At 49.5% G+C, this 23352-nt stretch overlaps 2 protein-coding genes across 12 annotated transcripts in view; both read left to right on the forward strand.

The window, feature by feature from the left end:
- Nucleotides 1–17901, forward strand: part of LOC139543128 (arginine-glutamic acid dipeptide repeats protein-like) — a 350494-nt gene extending 332593 nt beyond the window's left edge. For 6 of the 11 annotated variants that reach the window (XM_071349337.1, XM_071349336.1, XM_071349341.1 and 3 more), the window contains 10 exons: nucleotides 785–877; nucleotides 2196–2395; nucleotides 4487–4648; nucleotides 6384–6497; nucleotides 6834–8299; nucleotides 11713–11929; nucleotides 13350–14073; nucleotides 14753–14923; nucleotides 15885–16053; nucleotides 17770–17901. In XM_071349337.1, coding sequence (XP_071205438.1) covers nucleotides 785–877; nucleotides 2196–2395; nucleotides 4487–4648; nucleotides 6384–6497; nucleotides 6834–8299; nucleotides 11713–11929; nucleotides 13350–14073; nucleotides 14753–14923; nucleotides 15885–16053; nucleotides 17770–17803 — 3350 coding nt within the window. In that variant the 3' untranslated portion in view covers nucleotides 17804–17901. Of the gene's footprint in view, nucleotides 1–25; nucleotides 62–111; nucleotides 127–784; nucleotides 878–2195; nucleotides 2396–4486; nucleotides 4649–6383; nucleotides 6498–6833; nucleotides 8300–11712; nucleotides 11930–13349; nucleotides 14074–14752; nucleotides 14924–15884; nucleotides 16054–17277; nucleotides 17344–17769 lie in introns of those variants that run through there. The other 5 variants (XM_071349339.1, XM_071349340.1, XM_071349345.1 and 2 more) reach the window with 5 other exon arrangements.
- A 2233-nt stretch (nucleotides 17902–20134) lies between these two features.
- LOC139541895 (uncharacterized) lies at nucleotides 20135–21783 on the forward strand. The gene is made up of 2 exons (XM_071346778.1): nucleotides 20135–21066; nucleotides 21159–21783. The coding sequence occupies exons 1-2, from the start codon at nucleotides 20135–20137 to the stop codon at nucleotides 21781–21783; spliced, it is 1557 nt and encodes a 518-aa protein (XP_071202879.1).
- The last annotated feature ends 1569 nt before the right edge of the window (nucleotides 21784–23352 follow it).

Below are 23352 nucleotides of genomic sequence, written 5' to 3' on the forward strand. Positions count from 1 at the left end.
CTGTCTAGACCACCCTCCACCCTCGTCAACATCCCGTCTAGACCACCCTCCTCAGAGTTCTGTAAGTGGTCCACTAACCCTCCACCCCCGTCAACATCCTGTCTAGACCTCCCTCCTCAGAGTTCTGTAAGTGGTCCACTAACCCTCCACCCCCGTCAACATCCTGTCTAGACCACCCTCCACCCTCGTCAACATCCTGTCTAGACCCCCCTCCTCAGAGTTCTATAAGTGGTCCACTAACCCTCCACCCTCGTCAACATCCTGTCTAGACCACCCTCCACCCTCGTCAACATCCTGTCTAGACCACCCTCCTCAGAGTTCTATAAGTGGTCCACTAACCCTCCACCCCCGTCAACATCCTGTCTAGACCACCCTCCACCCCGTCAACATCCTGTCTAGACCACCCTCCTCAGAGTTCTATAAGTGGTCCACTAACCCTCCACCCCCGTCAACATCCTGTCTAGACCACCCTCCACCCCGTCAACATCCTGTCTAGACCACCCTCCACCCCCGTCAACATCCTGTCTAGACCCCCCTCCTACCCTTGACCACCCTCCTCAGAGGAATGGATTTGAAATGAGTCTCTTTTTTTTCTCAACTGGTACAGTTTTGTATTACTGTGTTACAGTTACAGTGTGTAGGAGGGATCAACCTTTAATAATAATTGTTTACTTACCACTGTTAATGTGACAACATTGTATTGTTAAAGTTGAAGAGTTATTTCGGTACTTTTGCATGGAAACTCGTTTTTTAATTTAGAAACGTGTGTTCTGTTCTCCTCCAGTGGACCTGAGTTCAGCCAGTGAAGATGACTTGGACAGTGAAGACAGTGAGCAGGAGCTGAAGGGTTACGCCTGCCGGCACTGTTTCACCACCAGTAAGATGATACACACACACACCATCACACACACACACACACACACACACACACACACACCATCACACACACACACACACACACACCATCACACACACACACACCATCACACACACACACACACACACACACACACACACCATCACACACACACCATCACACACACACCATTACACACACACCATCACACACACACACACACACACCATCACACACACACCAACACACACACACACACACCATCACACACACACACACACACACACACACACACACACACACACACACACACACACACACACACCACACACACACACACACACACACACACACACACACACACACCATCACACACACACCATCACACACACACACACACCATCACACACACACACACACACCATCACACACCAACACACACCATCACACACCATCACACACACACACACACCATCACACACACACACACACCATCACACACACACACACACACCATCACACACACACACACACACCATCACACACACACACCATCACACACACACACCATCACAGACACACACCATCACACACACACACCATCACACACACACCATCACACACACACACCATCACAGTGACCTGGCGTGACAGTCGTCGTGGTATGTGATCCGTTTAAATCCCACCTCGAACTGAGACGGGACTGTGGGCTGTATGAGTCCTCTCTTTCCCTGTCTAGCTGTGTGTATGAGTCCTCTCTCTCCCTGTCTAGCTGTGTGTATGAGTCCTCTGTCTCCCTGTGTGTATGAGTCCTCTGTCTCGCTGTGTGTATGAGTCCTCTGTCTCGCTGTGTGTATGAGTCCTCTGTCTCGCTGTGTGTATGAGTCCTCTGTCTCGCTGTGTGTATGAGTCCTCTGTCTCGCTGTGTGTATGAGTCCTCTGTCTCGCTGTGTGTATGAGTCCTCTGTCTCGCTGTGTGTATGAGTCCTCTGTCTCGCTGTGTGTATGAGTCCTCTGTCTCGCTGTGTGTATGAGTCCTCTGTCTCGCTGTGTGTATGAGTCCTCTGTCTCGCTGTAGCTGTGTGTATGAGTCCTCTGTCTAGCTGTGTGTATGAGTCCTCTGTCTCGCTGTAGCTGTGTGTATGAGTCCTCTGTCTCGCTGTGTGTATGAGTCCTCTGTCTCGCTGTGTGTATGAGTCCTCTGTCTAGCTGTAGCTGTGTGTATGAGTCCTCTGTCTAGCTGTGTGTATGAGTCCTCTGTCTCGCTGTGTGTATGAGTCATCTGTCTCCCTGTGTGTAGTGATATTTATGAGTCATCTGTCTCTGCCGTCTCTCTCAGCCTCTAAGGACTGGCACCACGGTGGCAGAGAGAACATCTTGTTGTGTACAGACTGTCGTATCCACTTTAAGAAGTACGGTGAGCTGCCTCCCATCGAGAAGCCAGTGGACCCGCCCCCGTTTATGTTCAAACCCGTCAAAGAGGATGAGGATGGACTCAGCGGCAAGCATAGCATGAAGACCCGACGCAACAGAGGATCGGTACGACTCCCTCTCTATCGCTTTCTCTCTGTCGTTCGTCTCTCTCTCTTCTCTCTCTTTCTCTCTCTCTGCTCTTTCTTCTCTCTCTTTCTCATTTCTTGTTGTCTCTTTCTTTCTCTATAGTCATGTTTCCATCCACAGTTTTTATGCGAGTAAAGTCATACTGTATACAAAAAAATCACCACAGCTGTGATGGAAACAGGAAGTATAGGTACAGTTTTATAAATGCAGACAGATCACTTGTTAGTTCGACATGGTGGGATATTTTTGTGTCGGTAAAATAAATTATGTGGGAAATGTCTTTATGCGCCAATATTGATATAATAACCATCGTATCGAAGTAAACTTGGAGTCACGCGATGACGTGTGGTCTTGTCACTATGACTCATCTTGAAAGTATACAGTAGAGGTCGACCGATTATCATTTTTCAACGCCGATACCGATTATTGGAGGAACAAAAAATATATATATTTTTAGATATGTATATATATTTGTAATAATGACAAATACAACAATACTGAATGAACAATGAACACTTTTATTTTAACTTAATATAATACATAAATCGATTTAGTCTCAAATAAATAATGAAACATGTTCAATTTGGATTAAATAATGCAAAAACAAAGTGTTGGAGAAGAAAGTAAAAGTGCAATATGTGCCATGTAAGAAAGCTAACGTTTAAGTTCCTTGCTCAGAACATGAGAACATATGAAAGCTGGTGGTTCCTTTTAACATGAGTCTTCAATATTCCCAGGTAAAAAGTTTTAGGTTGTAGTTATTATAGGAATTATAGGACTATTTCTCTCTATACGATCTGTATTTCATATACCTTTGACTATTGGATGTTCTTATAGATACTATAGTATTGCCAGCCTAATCTCGGGTGTTGATAGGCTTGAAGTCATAAACAGCGCTGTGCTTCAAGTATTGCGAAGAGCTGCTGGCAAACGCAGTAAAGTGCTGTTTGAATGAATGTTTACGGGCCTGCTGCTGCTGCCTACCACCGCTCAGTCAGACTGCTCTATCAAATATCAAATCATAGACTTAATTATAATATAATAAACACACAGAAATACGAGCCTTAGGTCATGGCTTGCACAGAACGCAAGAGAAGTGACACAATTTCCCTAGTTAAAAGAAATTCATGTTAGCAGGCAATATTAACTAAATATGCAGGTTTAAAAAAATATATACTTGTGTATTGATTTTAAGAAAGGCATTGATGTTTATGGTTTGGTACGATTGTGCTTTTTTCACGAATGCACCGTTTGGCGAAGTTGAAGTAGGCTGTGATTCGATGATGAATTAACAGGCACCGCATTGATTATATGCAACGCAGGACAAGCTAGTTAACCTAGTAATATCATCAACCGTGTGTAGTTAACTAGTGATTATGTGAAGATTGATTGTTTTTTTATAAGATAAGTTTAATGCTAGCTAGCAACTTACCTTGGCTCCTTGCTGCACTCGCGTAACAGGTGGTCAGCCTGCCACGGAGTCTCCTCGTGGATTGCAATGTAATCGGCCATGATCGGCGTACAAAAAGGCCGATTACCGATTTGTTATGAAAACTTGAAATCGGCCCTAATTAACCTGTCGGCCGATTTAACCTGTCGACCTCTACTATACAGTTTATTAGTCTACAGATTAAATAAGTTCTGATGAACTTCACAGGGGGGTGAAAGTGCAGTGATCTTGATGCTCCGTTCTAATAAATATCGAGGGTCTTATTCTAGTGACATGATGATCGATGATTGACTGACCCCCAAAAATATTTTCTCTCTTCTCCATAATAATGTCATGGTGTAGACTAGCCTACCCGCCCGGTATCTGAGAGCTGTTGTCTAGAGCGCAGGCACCAAGACCAGAGTAGACACATTTGCTATTTAACTCAACAATTTTTGTGACAAAACTATCTGTAGAGTTGAAAATGCGATGAAAACACATTGAACTTTTAGATTTTTTTTTTTATTCGGTAAATTAAAAACTGCGGAGAAAAGGTACATTGTTCACGACGTCGTCTCTGCAACAAGTCCATTTGGTGGAAAGACAAACCTAGCTTCTCTCTCTCGTCTCCGTGTGTGTAGATGTCGACGCTCCGTAGTGGCCGTAAGAAGCAGACAGCCAGCCCTGATGGACGAGTGTCTCCAACCAATGAGGACCTCCGGTCTAGTGGCCGTACCTCCCCCTCCGCAGCCTCCACAGACAGCACTGACAGCAAGACAGACCCCATGAAGAAACCCAGCAAGGTAGAGTACACACACACACACACACACAGAAGCAGAGTTTTACAGACACACACACAGAAGCTGCGTTTACACAGACACACACAGGATCACTCACAGGGCAGGATCACTCACAGGACAGGATCACTCACAGGACAGGATCACTCACAGGACAGGATCACTCACAGGACAGGATCACTCACAAGGCAGGATCAATCACAAGGCAGGATCAATCACAAGGCAGGATCAATCACAAGACAGGATCACTCACAAGGCAGGATCACTCACAAGGCAGGATCACTCACAAGGCATGATCACTCACAAGACAGGATCACTCACAAGGCAGGATCACTCACAAGGCAGGATCACTCACAGGACAGGATCACTCACAAGACAGGATCACTCACAAGGCAGGATCACTCATAGGACAGGATCATGAGTGTTTAGGTCCTTAGCCATTCCCTCTCATTAGACTCTGTACCAGGTGAATCTGAATGATTCCCTCTCATTAGACTCTGTACCAGGTGAATCTGAATGATTCCCTCTCATTAGACTGTACCAGGTGAATCTGTATGATTCCCTCTCATTAGACTCTGTACCAGGTGAATCTGTATGATTCCCTCTCATTAGACTCTGTACCAGGTGAATCTGTGTGATTCCCTCTCATTAGACTCTGTACCAGGTGAATCTGAATGATTCCCTCTCATTAGACTCTGTACCAGGTGAATCTGTATGATTCCCTCTCATTAGACTCTGTACCAGGTGAATCTGTATGATTCCCTCTCATTAGACTCTGTACCAGGTGAATCTGTATGATTCCCTCTCATTAGACTCTGTACCAGGTGAATCTGAATGATTCCCTCTCATTAGACTCTGTACCAGGTGAATCTGTATGATTCCCTCTCATTAGACTCTGTACCAGGTGAATCTGTATGATTCCCTCTCATTAGACTCTGTACCAGGTGAATCTGTATGATTCCCTCTCATTAGACTCTGTACCAGGTGAATCTGTATGATTCCCTCTCATTAGACTCTGTACCAGGTGAATCTGTATGATTCCCTCTCATTAGACTCTGTACCAGGTGAATCTGAATGATTCCCTCTCATTAGACTCTGTACCAGGTGAATCTGTATGATTCCCTCTCATTAGACTCTGTACCAGGTGAATCTGTATGATTCCCTCTCATTAGACTCTGTACCAGGTGAATCTGTATGATTCCCTCTCATTAGACTCTGTACCAGGTGAATCTGAATGATTCCCTCTCATTAGACTCTGTACCAGGTGAATCTGTATGATTCCCTCTCATTAGACTCTGTACCAGGTGAATCTGTATGATTCCCTCTCATTAGACTCTGTACCAGGTGAATCTGAATGATTCCCTCATTAGACTCTGTACCAGGTGAATCTGAATGATTCCCTCTCATTAGACTCTGTACCAGGTGAATCTGTATGATTCCCTCTCATTAGACTCTGTACCAGGTGAATCTGAATGATTCCCTCTCATTAGACTCTGTACCAGGTGAATCTGTATGATTCCCTCTCATTAGACTCTGTACCAGGTGAATCTGTATGATTCCCTCTCATTAGACTCTGTACCAGGTGAATCTGAATGATTCCCTCATTAGACTCTGTACCAGGTGAATCTGTATGATTCCCTCTCATTAGACTCTGTACCAGGTGAATCTGTATGAAAGCCTGATTGGAAATGACAGTAATAGTATGCTATTATTGATTGATTGATTGATTGATTGTCTTCAGAAGATCAAGGAGGAGTCTCCTATGAAGTGTGCCAAACGCCAACGAGAGAAAGGAGGAGCCTCAGACACCGAGGACACGGACAACAGGACAATCGCCAAAAAGTCCAAGACCCAGGTGACTTAGCTACTACGTCTCATACCAGAGAGTTTCTGTTGGGTAGCTACATGTGCTGAGGGATAGCGTCTGTCTAGCTCTGGGCTTGTAGTATGGAAATGAGTCTTTGTATCCACAAAGACTTTTAGAGTAGTCCTGATCTAGGATCAGTTTTGCCTTTAAAATCATAATGAATAAGACCTGGAGGAGTACTGATCCTAGGTCTGTTATTATAGTGCTAATACCAAGCCGTATTCTTCTCTTCGTGTATATTCAATTTGCCTCCGTTGTAATGAGATGTGTACACCACAACCATTCACGCCTCGACTTCTGTCTTTTCCATTCTCTGTTCCACAGGAGCTGGGTCGGTCCGACTCGCCGTCGGAATGCGAGGGTGAGGGCGAGTGCTCCGACGGGCGTAGCGTCAACGAGGAGTGTAGCAGTGACGCTAAAGACATTGACCAGGACAACCGCAGCTCCTCGCCCTCCATCCCCAGCCCCCGGGACGGGGAGAGTGACTCGGACTCCTCCGCCCAGCAACAGCTGCTTCTACTGCAGAGGAGGGAGAGAGAGAGGGAGGGACAGTCACAGCACCCTCCGGTTATCCAGTCCTGTCAGCCAGGGACCTCTGGTGGTCGCTCCACCACCCCACCATTACCTCCCACGTCCTCCTCAGCCCCCTCACTGGTCCCCCAGGTGTCCTCCCCCTCTCCCTCCGCACCCCCCACCTCCCTTCCACTGCAGCTACCACCTCCCATGCCCCAACAGGCCGGCCCCCTCTCTCTCATCCAATCAGGGGCGTCCATCCACCCCCAGAGGCGGCCCTCTCCCTCGCCTCATTCTCCGCTGCAGGGGATGTCTCAGGCTCCACCCCCAGGACTACCAGGCTCCACCCAGTCGCTACCTAGCGCGCTCCACGGCCCACAGCCCCACCCATCATCCATGCCCCACCCACTTCAGGTTGGCCCCTCCCACATGCCCCACCCCCACTCCCTCCCCCCTCAAGGCTTCCCATTGGGTCCCCAGTCTCAGGTCCCGCCCTCACCACTGCCTCTCGGGCAATTGCAGCAGCCGCCCCACAGGGTCCACACGCCCCCCAGCCAATCGTTGTCCCAGGGTGGATCGTCCAATCAGCTGCCCCGCGAGCAGCTCCTACCCCATGCCCCCTCCATGTCTATGCCCCACATCAAGCCCCCTCCCACCACCCCCATCCCCCACATGCCCAACCGCGACCCCCAGTCCCACAAACACGGGCCTCCACATCTCTCGGCGCCCCCCTTCCCCCAGATGCCCTCCAACCTGCCCCCTCCACCCGCCCTCAAGCCCCTCTCCTCCCTATCCACCCACCACCCTCCCCCGGCCCACCCTCCTCCCCTTCAGCTCATGCCCCAGGGCCCAGGCCAGCAGCTCCAGCCTCCACCAGCCCAGCCCCCTGTCCTCACCCAATCCCAGAACCTCCCCCTTTCAGAGAGAGGCAGCCAGCACCACCCTCCCCCTCCTCTACCTCTCTCCGGACCATCGCAATCCTCCCACCCCAACACACCCCAACAGCCCCCGTTCCCTCCTCACCCCTTCAACCCTGTCCTGCCCCCCTCCTCCGCTGGCTGCCCTCCCTCGTCCTCGTCTCTACCACCAGGCCTCCAGCCTCCCTCCTCCTCCTCCTTCTCCATGCCCCTCACCGCCTCCGCCGTTCCGCCTGTACACATCAAGGAGGAACCTCTCGACGAATCAGAGGAGCCCGAGAGCCCTCCGCCCCCTCCACGGAGCCCCTCCCCCGATCCTACCGTCGTCAACACGCCCAGCCATGCCAGCCAATCAGCACGGTATGCCCTGACACACACACACGCACACAGTCAGAACACACACACACGCACACAGTCAGAACACACGCACACAGTCAGAACACACGCACACAGTCAGAACACACACACACGCACACTGTCAGAACACACACACACACGCACACAGTCAGAACACACGCACACAGTCAGAACACACACACATGGACCACTGTATGGACCACACCATTCTGTATGGACCTCGCTTTGTGCACGGGGGTATTGTTATGCTGAAACAGGAAAGGGCCTTCCCCAAATTTTTGCCGCAAAGTTGGAAGCACAGAATCATCTAGAATGTCATTGTATGCTGTAGCGTTAAGATTTCCCTTCACTGGAACTAAGGGACCCAAACCATGAAAAACAGCCCCAGTCCATTATTCCTCCTCCACCAAACTTTACAGCTGGCACTATGCATCAGGGCAGGTAGCGTTCTCCTGGCATCCGCCAAACCCAGATTCGTCCGTCAGACTGCCAGATGGTGAAGCGTGATTCTTCACTTCAGAGAACGTGTTTCCTCTGCTCCAGAGTCCAATGGCGGTGAACTTTACACCACTCCAGCAGACGCTTGACATTGTGCATGGTGATCTTAGGCTTGTGTGCGGCTGCTCGGCCATGGAAACCCATTTCATGAAGCTCCAGACGAACAGTTCTTGTGCTGACGTTGCTTCCAGAGACAGTTTGGAACTCGGTAGTGAGTGTTGCAACCAAGGACAGATGATTTTTACCCGCTGCGCACTTCAGCACTCGACGGTCCCGTTCTGTGATCTTTTGTGGCCTACCACTTCGCGGCTGAGCCGTTGTTGCTCCTAGACGTTTCCACTTCACAATAACAGCACTTACAGTTGACCGGGGGCAGCTCTAGCAGGGCAGAAATTTGACGAACTGACTTGTTGGAAAGGTGGCATCCTGTGACGGTGCCACGTTGAAAGTCACTGAGCTCTTCAGTAAGGCCATTCTACTTCTGTTTTTTGTTTATGGAGATTGCATGGCTGCGTGCTCGATTTTTATACATCTGTCAGCAACGGGTGTGGCTGAAATAGACAAATCCACTAATTTGAAGGGCTGTCTACATACTTTTGTATATATAGTGTACTCCTCAGCACCCACCGACCGATCCCACAGGTGAAGAAGCCGGATGTGCAGGAACGGGTCCTGTGGTTGTGAGGCCTATTGGGTGTACTGCCAAAATCTAACAACCGTTGGAGGCGGCTTATGGTAGAGAAAATAACATTAAATTCTCTGGAAACAGCTCCGTTGGACATTCCTGCAGTCAGCATGCCAATTGCACGCTCCCTCAAAACTTGAGACTTCTGTGGCAAAACTGCACATTCTGGAGTGGCCTTTTATTGTCCCCAGCACAAAGTGCACCTGTGTAATGATCATGCTGTTTAATCAGCTTCTTGATATGCCACATCTGTCAGGTGGATGGATTATCTTGGCAAAAAAGAAATGCTCAGTAACAGAGAAACGTAATTAGAGAGAAATATGCTTTTTGTGCGTTTTTGAACAACCACGGGAAACACTGTTTAAACCCTTTACAATGAAGATCCTTGAAGTTATTTTGATTTTTACGAATTATCTTTGAAAGACAGAGAGTCCTGAAAAAAGGACGTTTGTTTTTTTGTTCCAATAACATCCAATGTGGTCTAAAGATGCATATGATTCATTCTAAGAATGATTCTCTGCATCTATTAGATTTATTTATCACATTTTCTATGTTGATGTTTTTCTTTTCAATCATGATTTACCAATTTGAAGAAAAGTTTTTCAAGAAGAATATTAATGATTTCATGAATACAAGTCATATGAGAACTGTGATGTTAGCAAGCTGTGCAGGGGGTGTCGAACTCATTTTGCCAAGGGCCACATTTGGTCTTCACTGAGGTCCGGAGGGTGGCCCACGTGCCGGATGTTTGACACCCCTGATTTTGTGTGTATTCCCATGAAGTATTGTTGGCTAAACTGTACATCCTTACTATACAGTGCATTTGGAAAGTATTCATACCCCTTGACTTTATCCACATGTTATGTTACAGCCTTATTCTAAAATTGATTAAATAATTTTTCCCCCTCATCAATCTACATACAATAATGACAAAGCAAAAACAGGGTTTTTAGAATTTAAAATGAACACCATGCTACGGTTGATCATTTTCTACAACTTGATTGGAGTCCACCTGTGGTAAATTCAATTGATTGGACATGATTTGGAAAGGCACACACCTGTCTATATAAGGTCCCACAGTTGACAGTGCATGTCAGAGCAAAAAAAACAAGTAATGAGGTCGAGGGAATTGTCCGTAGAGCTCCGAGACAGGATTGTGTCGAGGCACAGATCTGGGGAAGGGTCAACAACACATTTCTGCAGCATTGAAGGTCCCCAAGAACACAGAGGCCTCCGTCATTCTTAAATGGAAGAAGTTTGGAACCACCAAGACTCTTCCAAGAGCTGGCCGTCTGGCCAAACTGAGCAATCGGTGGGCCTTGGTCTTGGTCAGGGAGGTGACCAAGAACCGGATGTGAAGATGGGAGAACCTTCCAGAAGGACAACCATCTCTGCAGCACTCGACCAATCAGGCCTTTATGGTAGGGTGGCCAGACGGATGCCACTCCTCAATAAAAGGCACATGACAGCCTGCTTGGAGTTTGCCAAAAGGCACCTAAAGGACTCTCAAACCATGAGATGTTTTTTAGTTGCAGGAACTGGGAGACTAGTCAGGATCAAGGGAAAGATGAACAGAGCAAAGTACAGAGAGGTCCTTGATGAAAACCTGCTTCACAGCGCTCAGGACCTCAGACTGGGCCGATGGTTCACCTTCCAACAGGACAATGACCCTAAGCACATAGCCAAGACAAAGCAAGAGTGGTTTCTGAATGTCCTTGAGTGACCCAGCCAGAGCCCGGACTTGAACCCGATCGAACATCTCTGGAGAGACCTGAAAATAGCAGTGCAGTGACGCTCCCCATCCAACCTGACAGAGCTTGAGAGGATCTGCAGAGAAGAATGGGAGAAACTCCCCAAATACAGGTGTGCTAAGCTTATAGCATCATACCCAAGAAGACTCAAGGCTGTAATCGTTGCCAAACGTGCTTCAACAAAGTACTGAGTAAAGGTTCTGAATACTTATGTGGAAGTGATATTTCGTTTTTTTATTTTTAATACATGTGCAGAATTTCTTAACCTGTTTTCGCTTTGTCGTTATGGGGTATTGTGTGTAGAATAAGAAAACAATTAGCGCAATTTTAGAGCTAAGGCTGTAACGTAACAAAATGTGGCAAAAGTCAACGTCTGAATACTTTCCGAATGCACTGTATATCCATGAAGTATTGTCAGCCAAACTGTACATCCTTACCATATATTAATGTGTATTTCCATGTTTTCCATTGTTTGTCAATAGGTTCTACAAGCACCTGGACCGTGGCTACAACACGTGTGCTAGGACAGACTTCTATTTTACTCCTCTGGCTGCTTCTAAACTGGCCAAGAAGAGAGAAGAAGCACTGGAGCGGGTCAAGAGGGAGGCCGAGCAGAAAGCCCGGGAGGACAAGGAGAGGGAGAGGGAGAAGGAACGAGAGAGGGAACGGGAAAGAGAGAAGGAACAGGAGAGAGCTGCGGTGAGTGTTTTGGTGTAGTTTGTCTCCATCTCAGCACCACCCCGACATCAACATATGTGAAAATGGAGAGTTTCTTTGTTTTGTAGTAAAAAAAAATGGAGGAAGATACGTTTTTCCAATGACATAGAAACGCCCCATTTTCAGAACTGTTGTTGTTGTCGTGGTGCTGGAGTTGAAATGTCCCTTTAACTTTACATTCTGTTCTAAAACATCCTTTATGAGTATTTGTGTCTAACTGCTCACTTACAACCTATTATAACCTCCTTATAACCTGTTATAACCTCATTATAACCTGTTACAACCACCTTAAACCTATTACCTCCTTATAACCTGTTTCAACCACCGTAAACCTGTTATAACCTCCTTATAACCTGTTATAACCTCCTTAAACCTATTATAACCTCATTATAACCTGTTACAACCACCTTAAACCTATTATAACCTCCTTATAACCTGTTACAACCACAAACCTATTATAACCTCCTTATAACCTGTTACAACCACCTTAAACATATTATAACCTCCTTATAACCTGTTACAACCACCTTAAACCTATTATAACCTGTTACAACCTCCTTAAACCTATTATAACCTCCTTATAACCTGTTACAACCAACTTAAACCTATTACAACCACCTTAAACCTATTATAACCTCATAACGTTTATAACTTTTATTACCACCTTAAACCTATTATAACCTCCTTATAACCTGTTACAACCACAAACCTATTATAACCTCCTTATAACGTTTATAACCTTTTATTACCACCGTATAACCTGTTACAACCTATTATAAGCTCCTTATAACCTGTTACAACCACCTTAAACCTATTATAACCTCCTTATAACCTGTTACAACCACCTTAAACCTATTATAACCTGTTATAACCTCCTTAAACCTACTATAACCTCCTTATAACCTGTTACAACCACCTTAAACCTATTATAACCTCCTTATAACGTTTAACCTTTTATTACCACCTTATAACATGTTACAACCTATTATAAGCTCCGTATAACCTGTTACAACCACCTTAAACCTATTATAACCTCCTTATAATGTTTAACCTTTTATTACCACCGTATAACCTGTTACAACCTATTATAAGCTCCTTACAACCTTAAAGGTTATAATAGGTCGTAAGGTGGTTATAATGTGGTTATGAAAGGTAAACGTTATGAGGTTATAACCTATTATAACCTGATAACGTTTACAACCTTTTATTAGGTTGTATACCTTACAACCTATTATAACCTGTTACAACCACCTTACATCCTATACCTTTCTTACAACTTGTTATACCCTCTTTATAATATGTTATAACCTCCCACTGTGTGTAACCTCTGCACCTCTCTCTCTCTCTCTCTCTCTCTCTCTCTCTCTCTCTCTCTCTCTCTCTCTCTCTCTCTCTGTTCCAGAAAGCCTCCAGTTCGTGTCACGACGGCCGCATGGGTGACTCCCAAATGGGTGGCTCCGCCCACATGCGTCCTCCCTTCGACGGCCCCCCTACCTCCATCGCCGCGGTGCCCCCCTACATCGGGCCCGACACGCCTGCCCTTCGCACCCTCAGCGAGTATGCCCGCCCCCACGTCATGTCCCCGACCAATAGGAACCACCCCTTCTTCGTCTCCCTCAACCCCAACGACCCCCTGATGGCCTATCACATGCCTGGCCTCTACAACGCCGACCCGGGCATGCGGGAGCGCGAGCTGCGAGAGCGGGAGATGAGGGAGAGAGAGATGAGGGAGAGGGAGCTGAGAGAGAGGATGAAGCCTGGGTTCGAACACAAACCCCCGGAGCTAGAAGGCATGCACCCCTCGGCTAACCCCATGGAGCACTTTGCACGACACGGCGCCATCTCCTTACAATCCATGGCGGGACCGCACCCCTTCGCCTCCTTCCACCCGGGTCTCAACCCCCTGGAGAGGGAGCGTTTGGCGTTGGCCGCGGGACCCCAGCTCAGACCAGACATGAGCTACCCGGAGCGGCTGGCGGCGGAGAGGCTGCACGCCGAGAGGATGGCGGCGGTGGCCAACGACCCTATCGCCAGGCTTCAGATGTTCAACATCACGCCTCATCACCACCAGCACTCCCACATCCACTCACACCTGCACCTGCACCAGCAGGACTCCCTGCACCAAGGTCACGCTAATCCCATAAAACAATACTCTAAATACTGGATGCAAATACTGCAATAGTCTTGAAAATAACTTGTTAACTGTAGCTAGTCGATTACTATATTAGCAGCCTTGATGGCACTAACTCTGGTACAATTCTTCTAATCCTATCAAACGTCTGTAGCATGCAGTGACAGATAATAATCTGTTCTTACCTGTTTATGATGACATAGATTAGAATAATTGATCTGTCTGATGTATTGTTTATAATGACATTAGAATAATTGATCAGTCTGATGTATTGTTTATGATGACATTAGAATAATTGATCAGTCTGATGTATTGTTTATGATGACATAGATTAGAATAATTGATCAGTCTGATGTATTGTTTATGATGACATTAGAATAATTGATCAGTCTGATGTATTGTTTATGATGACATTAGAATAATTGATCAGTCTGATGTATTGTTTATGATGACATAGATTAGAATAATTGATCAGTCTGATGTATTGTTTATGATGACATAGATTAGAATAATTGATCAGTCTGATGTATTGTTTATGATGACATAGATTAGAATAATTGATCAGTCTGATATATGGTTTATAATGACATTAGAATAATTGATCAGTCTGATGTATTGTGATGAGCTGTATGTATAAGTGTACACTGACCATGTGGTGTTCTGACTCTGTGCAGGCGGTGGTGAATGTCTTGTGTGCCCTCCAGGTTCTGTGGGGCACCCCCTCGTAGACCCCCTGGCAGGAGGCCCCCACCTTGCCCGCTTCCCTTACCCGCACGGCGCAATCCCCAACTCCCTCCTGGGACAGAATCCACACGAACATGAGATGCTACGACACCCCGTCTTCGGTAAGAACCTCAACCAACAACATGTAAATATCAGACCTATTTTCACACTGCCGAGCCGTACTGAGCCGAGCCGTGCCGAGCCGTACTGAGCCGAGCCGAGCCGTACTGAGCCGAGCCGTACTGAGCCGAGCCGTACTGAGCCGAGCCGTTCTGAGCCGAGCCGTTCTGAGCCGAGCCGTACTGAGCCGAGCCGTACCGAGCCGAGCCGTACCGAGCCGAGCCGTACCGAGCCGTACTGAGCCGTACCGTACTGAGCCGAGCCGTACCGAGCCGAGCCGTACCGAGCCGTACTGAGCCGAGCCGTACTGAGCCGAGCCGAGCCGTACCGAGCCGAGCCGTACCGAGCCGAGCCGTACCGAGCCGTACCGAGCCGAGCCGAGCCGTGCTGAGCCGAGCCGTACTGAGCCGAGCCGAGCCGTACCGAGCCGAGCCGTACTGAGCCGAGCCGTACCGAGCCGAGCCGTGCTGAGCCGTACTGAGCCGAGCCGCGCCGAGCCGTACTGAGCCGAGCCGTACTGAGCCGAGCCGTACTGAGCCGAGCCGAGCCGTACTGAGCCGAGCCGTACTGAGCCGAGCCGTACTGAGCCGAGCCGTACTGAGCCGAGCCGTACTGAGCCGAGCCGTACTGAGCCGAGCCGTTCTGAGCCGAGCCGTTCTGAGCCGAGCCGTGCCGAGCCGTACCGAGCCGAGCCGTACCGAGCCGCGCCGAGCCGTACCGAGCCGAGCCGTGCCGAGCCGTGCCGTACCGAGCCGAGCCGTACCGAGCCGAGCCGAGCCGTACTGAGCCGGCTTGGTCACACAAATCATAGTTGCTGGAACAGGGCAATGTCAAAAGAAAATATCTGAGCCAGAGCAGGTTTTGGGTCAACGCTATAGTGTGACGAGGGATTTATCTACCACAGTGGGATCTCTATTCGTAGTGAAGCCCGTTGTCCTGATCCTATTGCGTTCTTGTCTCCAGGTACTCCGTACCCCCGGGACATTCCTCCCCAGATGTCTGCAGCCCACCAGCTTCAGGCCATGCATGCCCAGTCCGCAGAGCTGCAGCGGCTAGCTATGGAACAGCAGTGGCTGCACGGACATCACCACATGCACGGTGGCCCACTTCCTGGACAAGAGGACTATTACAGGTCAGAGACACACGGAGACACCTACTGAGCAACACGCCTACTGAGCAACACGCCTACTGAACAACACGCCTACTGAACAACACACCACCTGAACAACACACCACCTGAACAACACGCCTACTGAACAACACGCCTACTGAACAACACGCCTACTGAACAACACACCACCTGAACAACACGCCACCTGAACAACACGCCTACTGAACAACACGCCTACTGAACAACACGCCTACTGAACAACACGCCTACTGAACAACACGCCTACCGAACAACACACCTCCTGAACGACACACCTACCGAACGACACACCTACCGAACGACACACCTACCGAACGACACGCCTACCGAGCGACACGCCTACCGAGCGACACGCCTACCGAGCGACACGCCTACCGAGCGACACGCCTACCGAGCGACACGCCTACCGAGCGACACGCCTACCGAGCGACACGCCTACCGAGCGACACGCCTACCGAGCGACACGCCACCTGAACGACACGCCTACCGAACGACACGCCTACCGAACGACACGCCTACCGAACGACACGCCTACCGAACGACACGCCTACTGAACGACACGCCTACTGAACGACACGCCTACTGAACGACACGCCTACTGAACGACACGCCTACTGAACGACACGCCTACTGAACGACACGCCTACTGAACGACACGCCTACCGAACGACACGCCTCCCGAACGACACGCCTACTGAACGACACGCCTACTGAACGACACGCCTCCCGAACGACACGCCTCCCGAACGACACGCCTACCGAACGACACGCCTACCGAACGACACGCCTACCGAACGACACGCCTACCGAACGACACGCCTACCGAACGACACGCCTACCGAACGACACGCCTACCGAACGACACGCCTACCGAACGACACGCCTACCGAACGACACGCCTACCGAACGACACGCCTACCGAACGACACGCCTACCGAACGACACGCCTACCGAACGACACGCCTACCGAACAACACGCCTACCGAACAACACAGACACATTTGAAAACACTTAACCAGACACACACATTGACAGACGTGGGCCTAGACCGACCTAGACGGCATCGGTCCTTAGATGGGATTAAAAATAAGAATAACTTCATTAAATTACAAAACAAATATTAAACATAACATAATATGGTTCATCTGTGGTTATAAATTCTTGTTACTAATTTAAAAAGATTTTCATTTGTGTGATTTCTGTAAGATCATGCAGACGATTCAAGTGATCTCGAGTTCCAGAAATGGACTCCTTTTACAGAAAAACCTGATGGCAAGTGATGTTTTACCTTAAGAACTAACTAACTCTGCACTTTGCATTTTCAGAGAATGTGACCCCATCGGGTCTATATATATATATATAGACTGATTGTAGTCACTGTTTTTATATGGGTTGTGGAGCAAGTCTCTATTGACATTTTTTAAGATTGCATTGGGCAAATTATAGACATGTTTCTTACCGATTATACTGCGGTGATTAAATGTTTAAATGCACGCTTGTACAACGGCTTTGTTTCAGGTTCTCCAGCTTGTGATCGACTTGTAATACAATATAGCGCCTGTGAGAATATCAGTGTGCATATAAACCTTGGCAGGGGCATTTTTTGTTGTTTTATTTTTAACTTGGACAAGTGAAGTTAAATAAGAGTGGCGACGCTAACGTGTTTTTTTGTTTGTTGTTGTGTGTTTTGTGTTTTAGCCGCCTGAAGAAGGAAAGCGACAAGCAACTGTAACTGACCGATGGGGACGCAGAGACACGCAGGAAGTTGCCTAGGACACAGGAAGTAGTTACAGAACAGTCAGTCAATCAAAGGAACCCAACCTCTGCTCCTCCAAAAAACACAATTCTCCTTAAAAAACAACAGAAGAAGAAGGGTTGTTCTATCGTCTGTTTTCTTTCCCTGTCCGTTGGGGGGCGTCTTTTTCTTTTTTCCCCCCTAAAAACATTGAGAAAGACTTTGTTTGGTGTAACTATAGCGACGACGACGACCTCGAGACTGCATGAAAACTCCTGTAAAACTCCCACAACGTGTTTTCTTAGGTGGTAGAAACGCCAGACACTTTGTCACTGTGCTAGTCGACGGATAAAGACGAAGGAGTGAGTAAGCAACCTTGCAGATATTATACGGAAAGATCCAGAACAAAGTGCTATCTTATTTTAATACATCGTTGGAGGTTTTCATCATTTCTACGAAAAGCTGCAGCATGGCGTTTTTGAGTCTGTAAATAGTATATCTATATATATATACACATACATATATATATATATATACATATAATTATTATTATTGTTACTAGGTGTGGACTCGGAACCAAGTCATTTCTAAACCTCCAATATGTTGTTGTGTTCTGAAGCATTATTCCATGTTTTAACGGGGGGGGGGCAGACGATGGTTCCAGACACCGATCATTATACACCCCTTAACAAGCACCTTATTGGCTAACAGAATGCCTGAACTCACTGTGTTGTTGAGGTAATGATTTGACACTTGAAGAGGAGTCACTGAGGCATCTCTCTCCTGTCCTCTCCTGCCCTGTCCAGCCCTATCCTGTCCAGCCCTATCCTGTCCTGCCCTATCCAGCCCTGTCCAGCCCTGCCCTATCCAGCCCTGTCCTTTCCTGTCCTGCCCTATCCTGTCCTGTCCTTTCCTGTCCTGTCCTGCCCTGTAGTTTACAAGCCCCTGATGCAGACACCATCTAAAGCACTCAAAAGAAGACTGGATTAAATCCTTCAAAAGAAGACTGGATTAAATCCTTCAGCGCTTTCAATTGGTTTTGACACTCGACTTCAGTATTGACTCAACAAAATTAAGATAGTTTTTTTTTTTTTTAAGATTAGGCAGATATTTAACCGGGTTTCACGTTTTATTTTAAAAGGTTTTAAATTATCGTTAACAAAAAGTGTATCTTTGTGTATCTAAACTACGTGACATGCCTTTTTAAAATGTGTTCTGACTGTGGGTGAGGGGAGTTGTACAAAAGTTGCTAGAGGTTACCAAAGGTGGTGGTTACGATTAGTATTTTCCTCCCTTGACCTGGTTAAGTGGTCCCGGCGTCCTCCCTCGACCTGGTCAAGTGGTCCCGGCGTCCTCCCTCGACCTGGTCAAGTGGTCCCGGCGTCCTCCCTCGACCTGGTCAAGTGGTCCCGGCGTCCTCCCTCGACCTGGTCAAGTGGTCCCGGCGTCCTCCCTCGACCTGGTCAAGTGGTCCCGGCGTCCTCCCTCGACCTGGTCAAGTGGTCCCGGCGTCCTCCCTCGACCTGGTCAAGTGGTCCCGGCGTCCTCCCTCGACCTGGTCAAGTGGTCCCGGCGTCCTCCCTCGACCTGGTCAAGTGGTCCCGGCGTCCTCCCTCGACCTGGTCAAGTGGTCCCGGCGTCCTCCCTCGACCTGGTCAAGTGGTCCCGGCGTCCTCCCTCGACCTGGTCAAGTGGTCCCGGCGTCCTCCCTCGACCTGGTCAAGTGGTCCCGGCGTCCTCCCTCGACCTGGTCAAGTTGTCCTGACTGCTACAGTTGGAAACCTATCAGATCGTCCTCCAGAGCAGTGTGCTGTGCTGCCATATTCACTGTGACACTAAGGGGCCTAGCTACATGGGAGGTGGGTCCAGTGATGGGACCAGACACTAAGGGGCCTAGCTACATGGGAGGTGGGTCCAGTGATGGGACCAGACACTAAAGGGCCTAGCTACATGGGAGGTGGGTCTAGTGATGGGACCAGACACTAAGGGGCCTAGCTACATGGGAGGTGGGTCCAGTGATGGGACCAGACACTAAGGGGCCTAGCTACATGGGAGGTGGGTCCAGTGATGGGACCAGACACTAAAGGGCCTAGCTACATGGGAGGTGGGTCCAGTGATGGGACCAGACACTAAAGGGCCTAGCTACATGGGAGGTGGGTCCAGTGATGGGACCAGACACTAAGGGGCCTAGCTACATGGGAGGTGGGTCTAGTGATGGGACCAGACACTAAAGGGCCTAGCTACATGGGAGGTGGGTCCAGTGATGGGACCAGACACTAAAGGGCCTAGCTACATGGGTGGGTCCAGACACTAGACAGTAAAGATGTAATGTCCTGTCCACCCCCACCTGTCCTGTCAACCCACACCTGTCCTGTCAACCCACACCTGTCCTGTCAACCCACACCTGTCCTGTCAACCCACACCTGTCCTGTCAACCCACCGCCTGTCCTGTCAACCCACCGCCTGTCCTGTCAACCCACCGCCTGTCCTGTCAACCCACCGCCTGCCCTGTCAACCCCCAGCTGTCCTGTCAACCCACCGCCTGTCCTGTCAACCCACCGCCTGTCCTGTCAACCCACCGCCTCCCCTGTCAACCCCCAGCTGTCCTGTCAACCCACCGCCTGTCCTGTCAACCCACCGCCTCCCCTGTCAACCCCCAGCTGTCCTGTCAACCCACCGCCTGTCCTGTCAACCCACCGCCTGTCCTGTCAACCCACCGCCTCCCCTGTCAACCCCCAGCTGTCCTGTCAACCCACCGCCTGTCCTGTCAACCCACCGCCTGTCCTGTCAACCCACCGCCTGTCCTGTCAACCCACCGCCTGTCCTGTCAACCCACCGCCTGTCCTGTCAACCCACCGCCTCCCCTGTCAACCCCCAGCAGTCCTGTCAACCCACCGCCTGTCCTGTCAACCCACCGCCTCCCCTGTCAACCCCCAGCTGTCCTGTCAACCCACCGCCTGTCCTGTCAACCCACCGCCTGTCCTGTCAACCCACCGCCTGTCCTGTCAACCCACCGCCTCCCCTGTCAACCCCCAGCTGTCCTGTCAACCCACCGCCTGTCCTGTCAACCCACCGCCTGTCCTGTCAACCCACCGCCTGTCCTGTCAACCCACCGCCTGTCCTGTCAACCCCCAGCTGTCCTGTCAACCCACCGCCTCCCCTGTCAACCCACCGCCTCCCCTGTCAACCCCCAGCTGTCCTGTCAACCCACCGCCTGTCCTGTCAACCCACCGCCTCCCCTGTCAACCCCCAGCTGTCCTGTCAACCCACCGCCTGTCCTGTCAACCCACCGCCTGTCCTGTCAACCCACCGCCTGTCCTGTCAACCCACCGCCTCCCCTGTCAACCCCCAGCTGTCCTGTCAACCCACCGCCTGTCCTGTCAACCCACCGCCTGTCCTGTCAACCCACCGCCTGTCCTGTCAACCCACCGCCTGTCCTGTCAACCCACCGCCTGTCCTGTCAACCCACCGCCTCCCCTGTCAACCCCCAGCTGTCCTGTCAACCCACCGCCTGTCCTGTCAACCCACCGCCTCCCCTGTCAACCCCCAGCTGTCCTGTCAACCCACCGCCTGTCCTGTCAACCCACCGCCTCCCCTGTCAACCCCCAGCTGTCCTGTCAACCCACCGCCTGTCCTGTCAACCCACCGCCTCCCCTGTCAACCCCCAGCTGTCCTGTCAACCCACCGCCTGCCCTGTCAACCCACCGCCAGTCCTGTCAACCCACCGCCTGTCCTGTCAACCCACCGCCTGCCCTGTCAACCCCCAGCTGCCCTGTCAACCCACCGCCTGTCCTGTCAACCCACCGCCTGTCCTGTCAACCCACCGCCTGTCCTGTCAACCCACCGCCTGTCCTGTCAACCCACCGCCTGTCCTGTCAACTCCCACCTGTCCTGTCAACCCACCGCCTGTCCTGTCAACCCCCACCTGTCCTGTCAACCCCCACCTGTCCTGTCAAGCCCCAGCTGTCCTGTGTTAGCCCATGTTTTGAGTTCCTTCTACTCCTCTCTGGTCCCATCCATGACCTCCGTTTGTCTTCCATGCACCATCACTCTTGTCCTTTACCCCCTTCCTCTTCCTCTTCCTCCTCCTCCTCCAGCCTTTTAGTCCACCCCTCTCTTCCTCCTCCTCTTCCTCCTCCTCCTCCAGCCTTTTAGTCCACCCCTCTCTTCCTCCTCCTCTTCCTCCTCCTCCTCCAGCCTTTTAGTCCACCCCTCTCTTCCTCCTCCTCTTCCTCCTCCTCCTCCAGCCTTTTAGTCCACCCCTCTCTTCCTCCTCCTCCTCCTCCTCCTCCAGCCTTTTAGTCCACCCCTCTCTTCCTCCTCCTCTTCCTCCTCCTCCTCCTCCAGCCTTTTAGTCCACCCCTCTCTTCCTCCTCCTCTTCCTCCTCCTCCAGCCTTTTAGTCCACCCCTCTCTTCCTCCTCCTCTTCCTCCTCCTCCTCCTCCAGCCTTTTAGTCCACCCCTCTCCTCCTCCTCCTCCTCCAGCCTTTTAGTCCACCCCTCTCTTCCTCCTCCTCTTCCTCCTCCTCCTCCTCCAGCCTTTTAGTCCACCCCTCTCTTCCTCCTCCTCTTCCTCCTCCTCCTCCAGCCTTTTAGTCCACCCCTCTCTTCCTCCTCCTCTTCCTCCTCCTCCTCCAGCCTTTTAGTCCACCCCTCTCTTCCTCCTCCTCTTCCTCCTCCTCTTCCTCCTCCTCCAAACCCTTGGATGTTTAGTGTTGTCAATGGTTTAGCTTCTCTTTCAAAGCGGAAATAGCAGAATGTCTATACATTCTGACCCGGCTAAGATTTATATATAAAACTGGTATCTTGAAGCTTATTGTATATATTAGTAGTCATCATGGGGATGACGACACGACAATGTAAACAAAAAGTAGAAATAATACGAAAAATTGTGATTCCTGTGTTCTCTCTCTCCATTTGAGTATTTTGTATTTTTTTTTTCAAAAATTTGTGGAATTAAAATAAACGACTAAGTTACACCACAAGACTTTTGTTATTGGTTTTGATTTAGACGTTTCCTCTTGGTAATGTATGCCGGAAAATGTTTTCTATTGTCATTATTGGATACACATGCAATCTGGCGGCAGGCTCGCTTCAACGACAACAGCTGTCATTTAGAGAAGCTGTTGTTCCTCTAGTGCCGACTGAACGTTACTCTGGAGATAATGTAGCCTGGGGAATACAGAGATAATGTAGCCCGGTGAATCCAGCGATAATGTAGCCCGGTGAATACAGACTGAACGTTCCTCCAGAGATAATGTCGCCCGGGGAATATAGAGATAATGGAGCCCGGTGAATCCAGACTGAACGTTACTCTGGAGATAATGTAGCCTGGGGAATACAGAGATAATGTAGCCCGGTGAATCCAGCGATAATGTAGCCCGGTGAATACAGACTGAACGTTCCTCCAGAGATAATGTAGCCCGGGGAATCCAGAGATAATGTAGCCTGGTGAATCCAGCGATAATGGAGCCCGGTGAATACAGACTGAACGTTACTCTGGAGATAATGTAGCCCGGGGAATACAGAGATAATGTAGCCCGGGG

The sequence above is a fragment of the Salvelinus alpinus genome, chromosome 17, assembly GCF_045679555.1.
Source record: "Salvelinus alpinus chromosome 17, SLU_Salpinus.1, whole genome shotgun sequence".
NCBI lineage: Eukaryota > Metazoa > Chordata > Actinopteri > Salmoniformes > Salmonidae > Salvelinus > Salvelinus alpinus.

Excerpts from the sequence above, each read along its gene's own strand:
- LOC139541895 (XM_071346778.1), top strand. The coding sequence starts at position 20,135 with ATGTCCTGTCCACCCCCACCTGTCCTGTCAACCCACACCTGTCCTGTC. Across the intron at positions 21,067-21,158 it reads TGTCAACCCCCAGCTGTCCT|CTGTCCTGTCAACCCACCGC; the intron begins GTCAACCCACCG and ends GTCAACCCCCAG.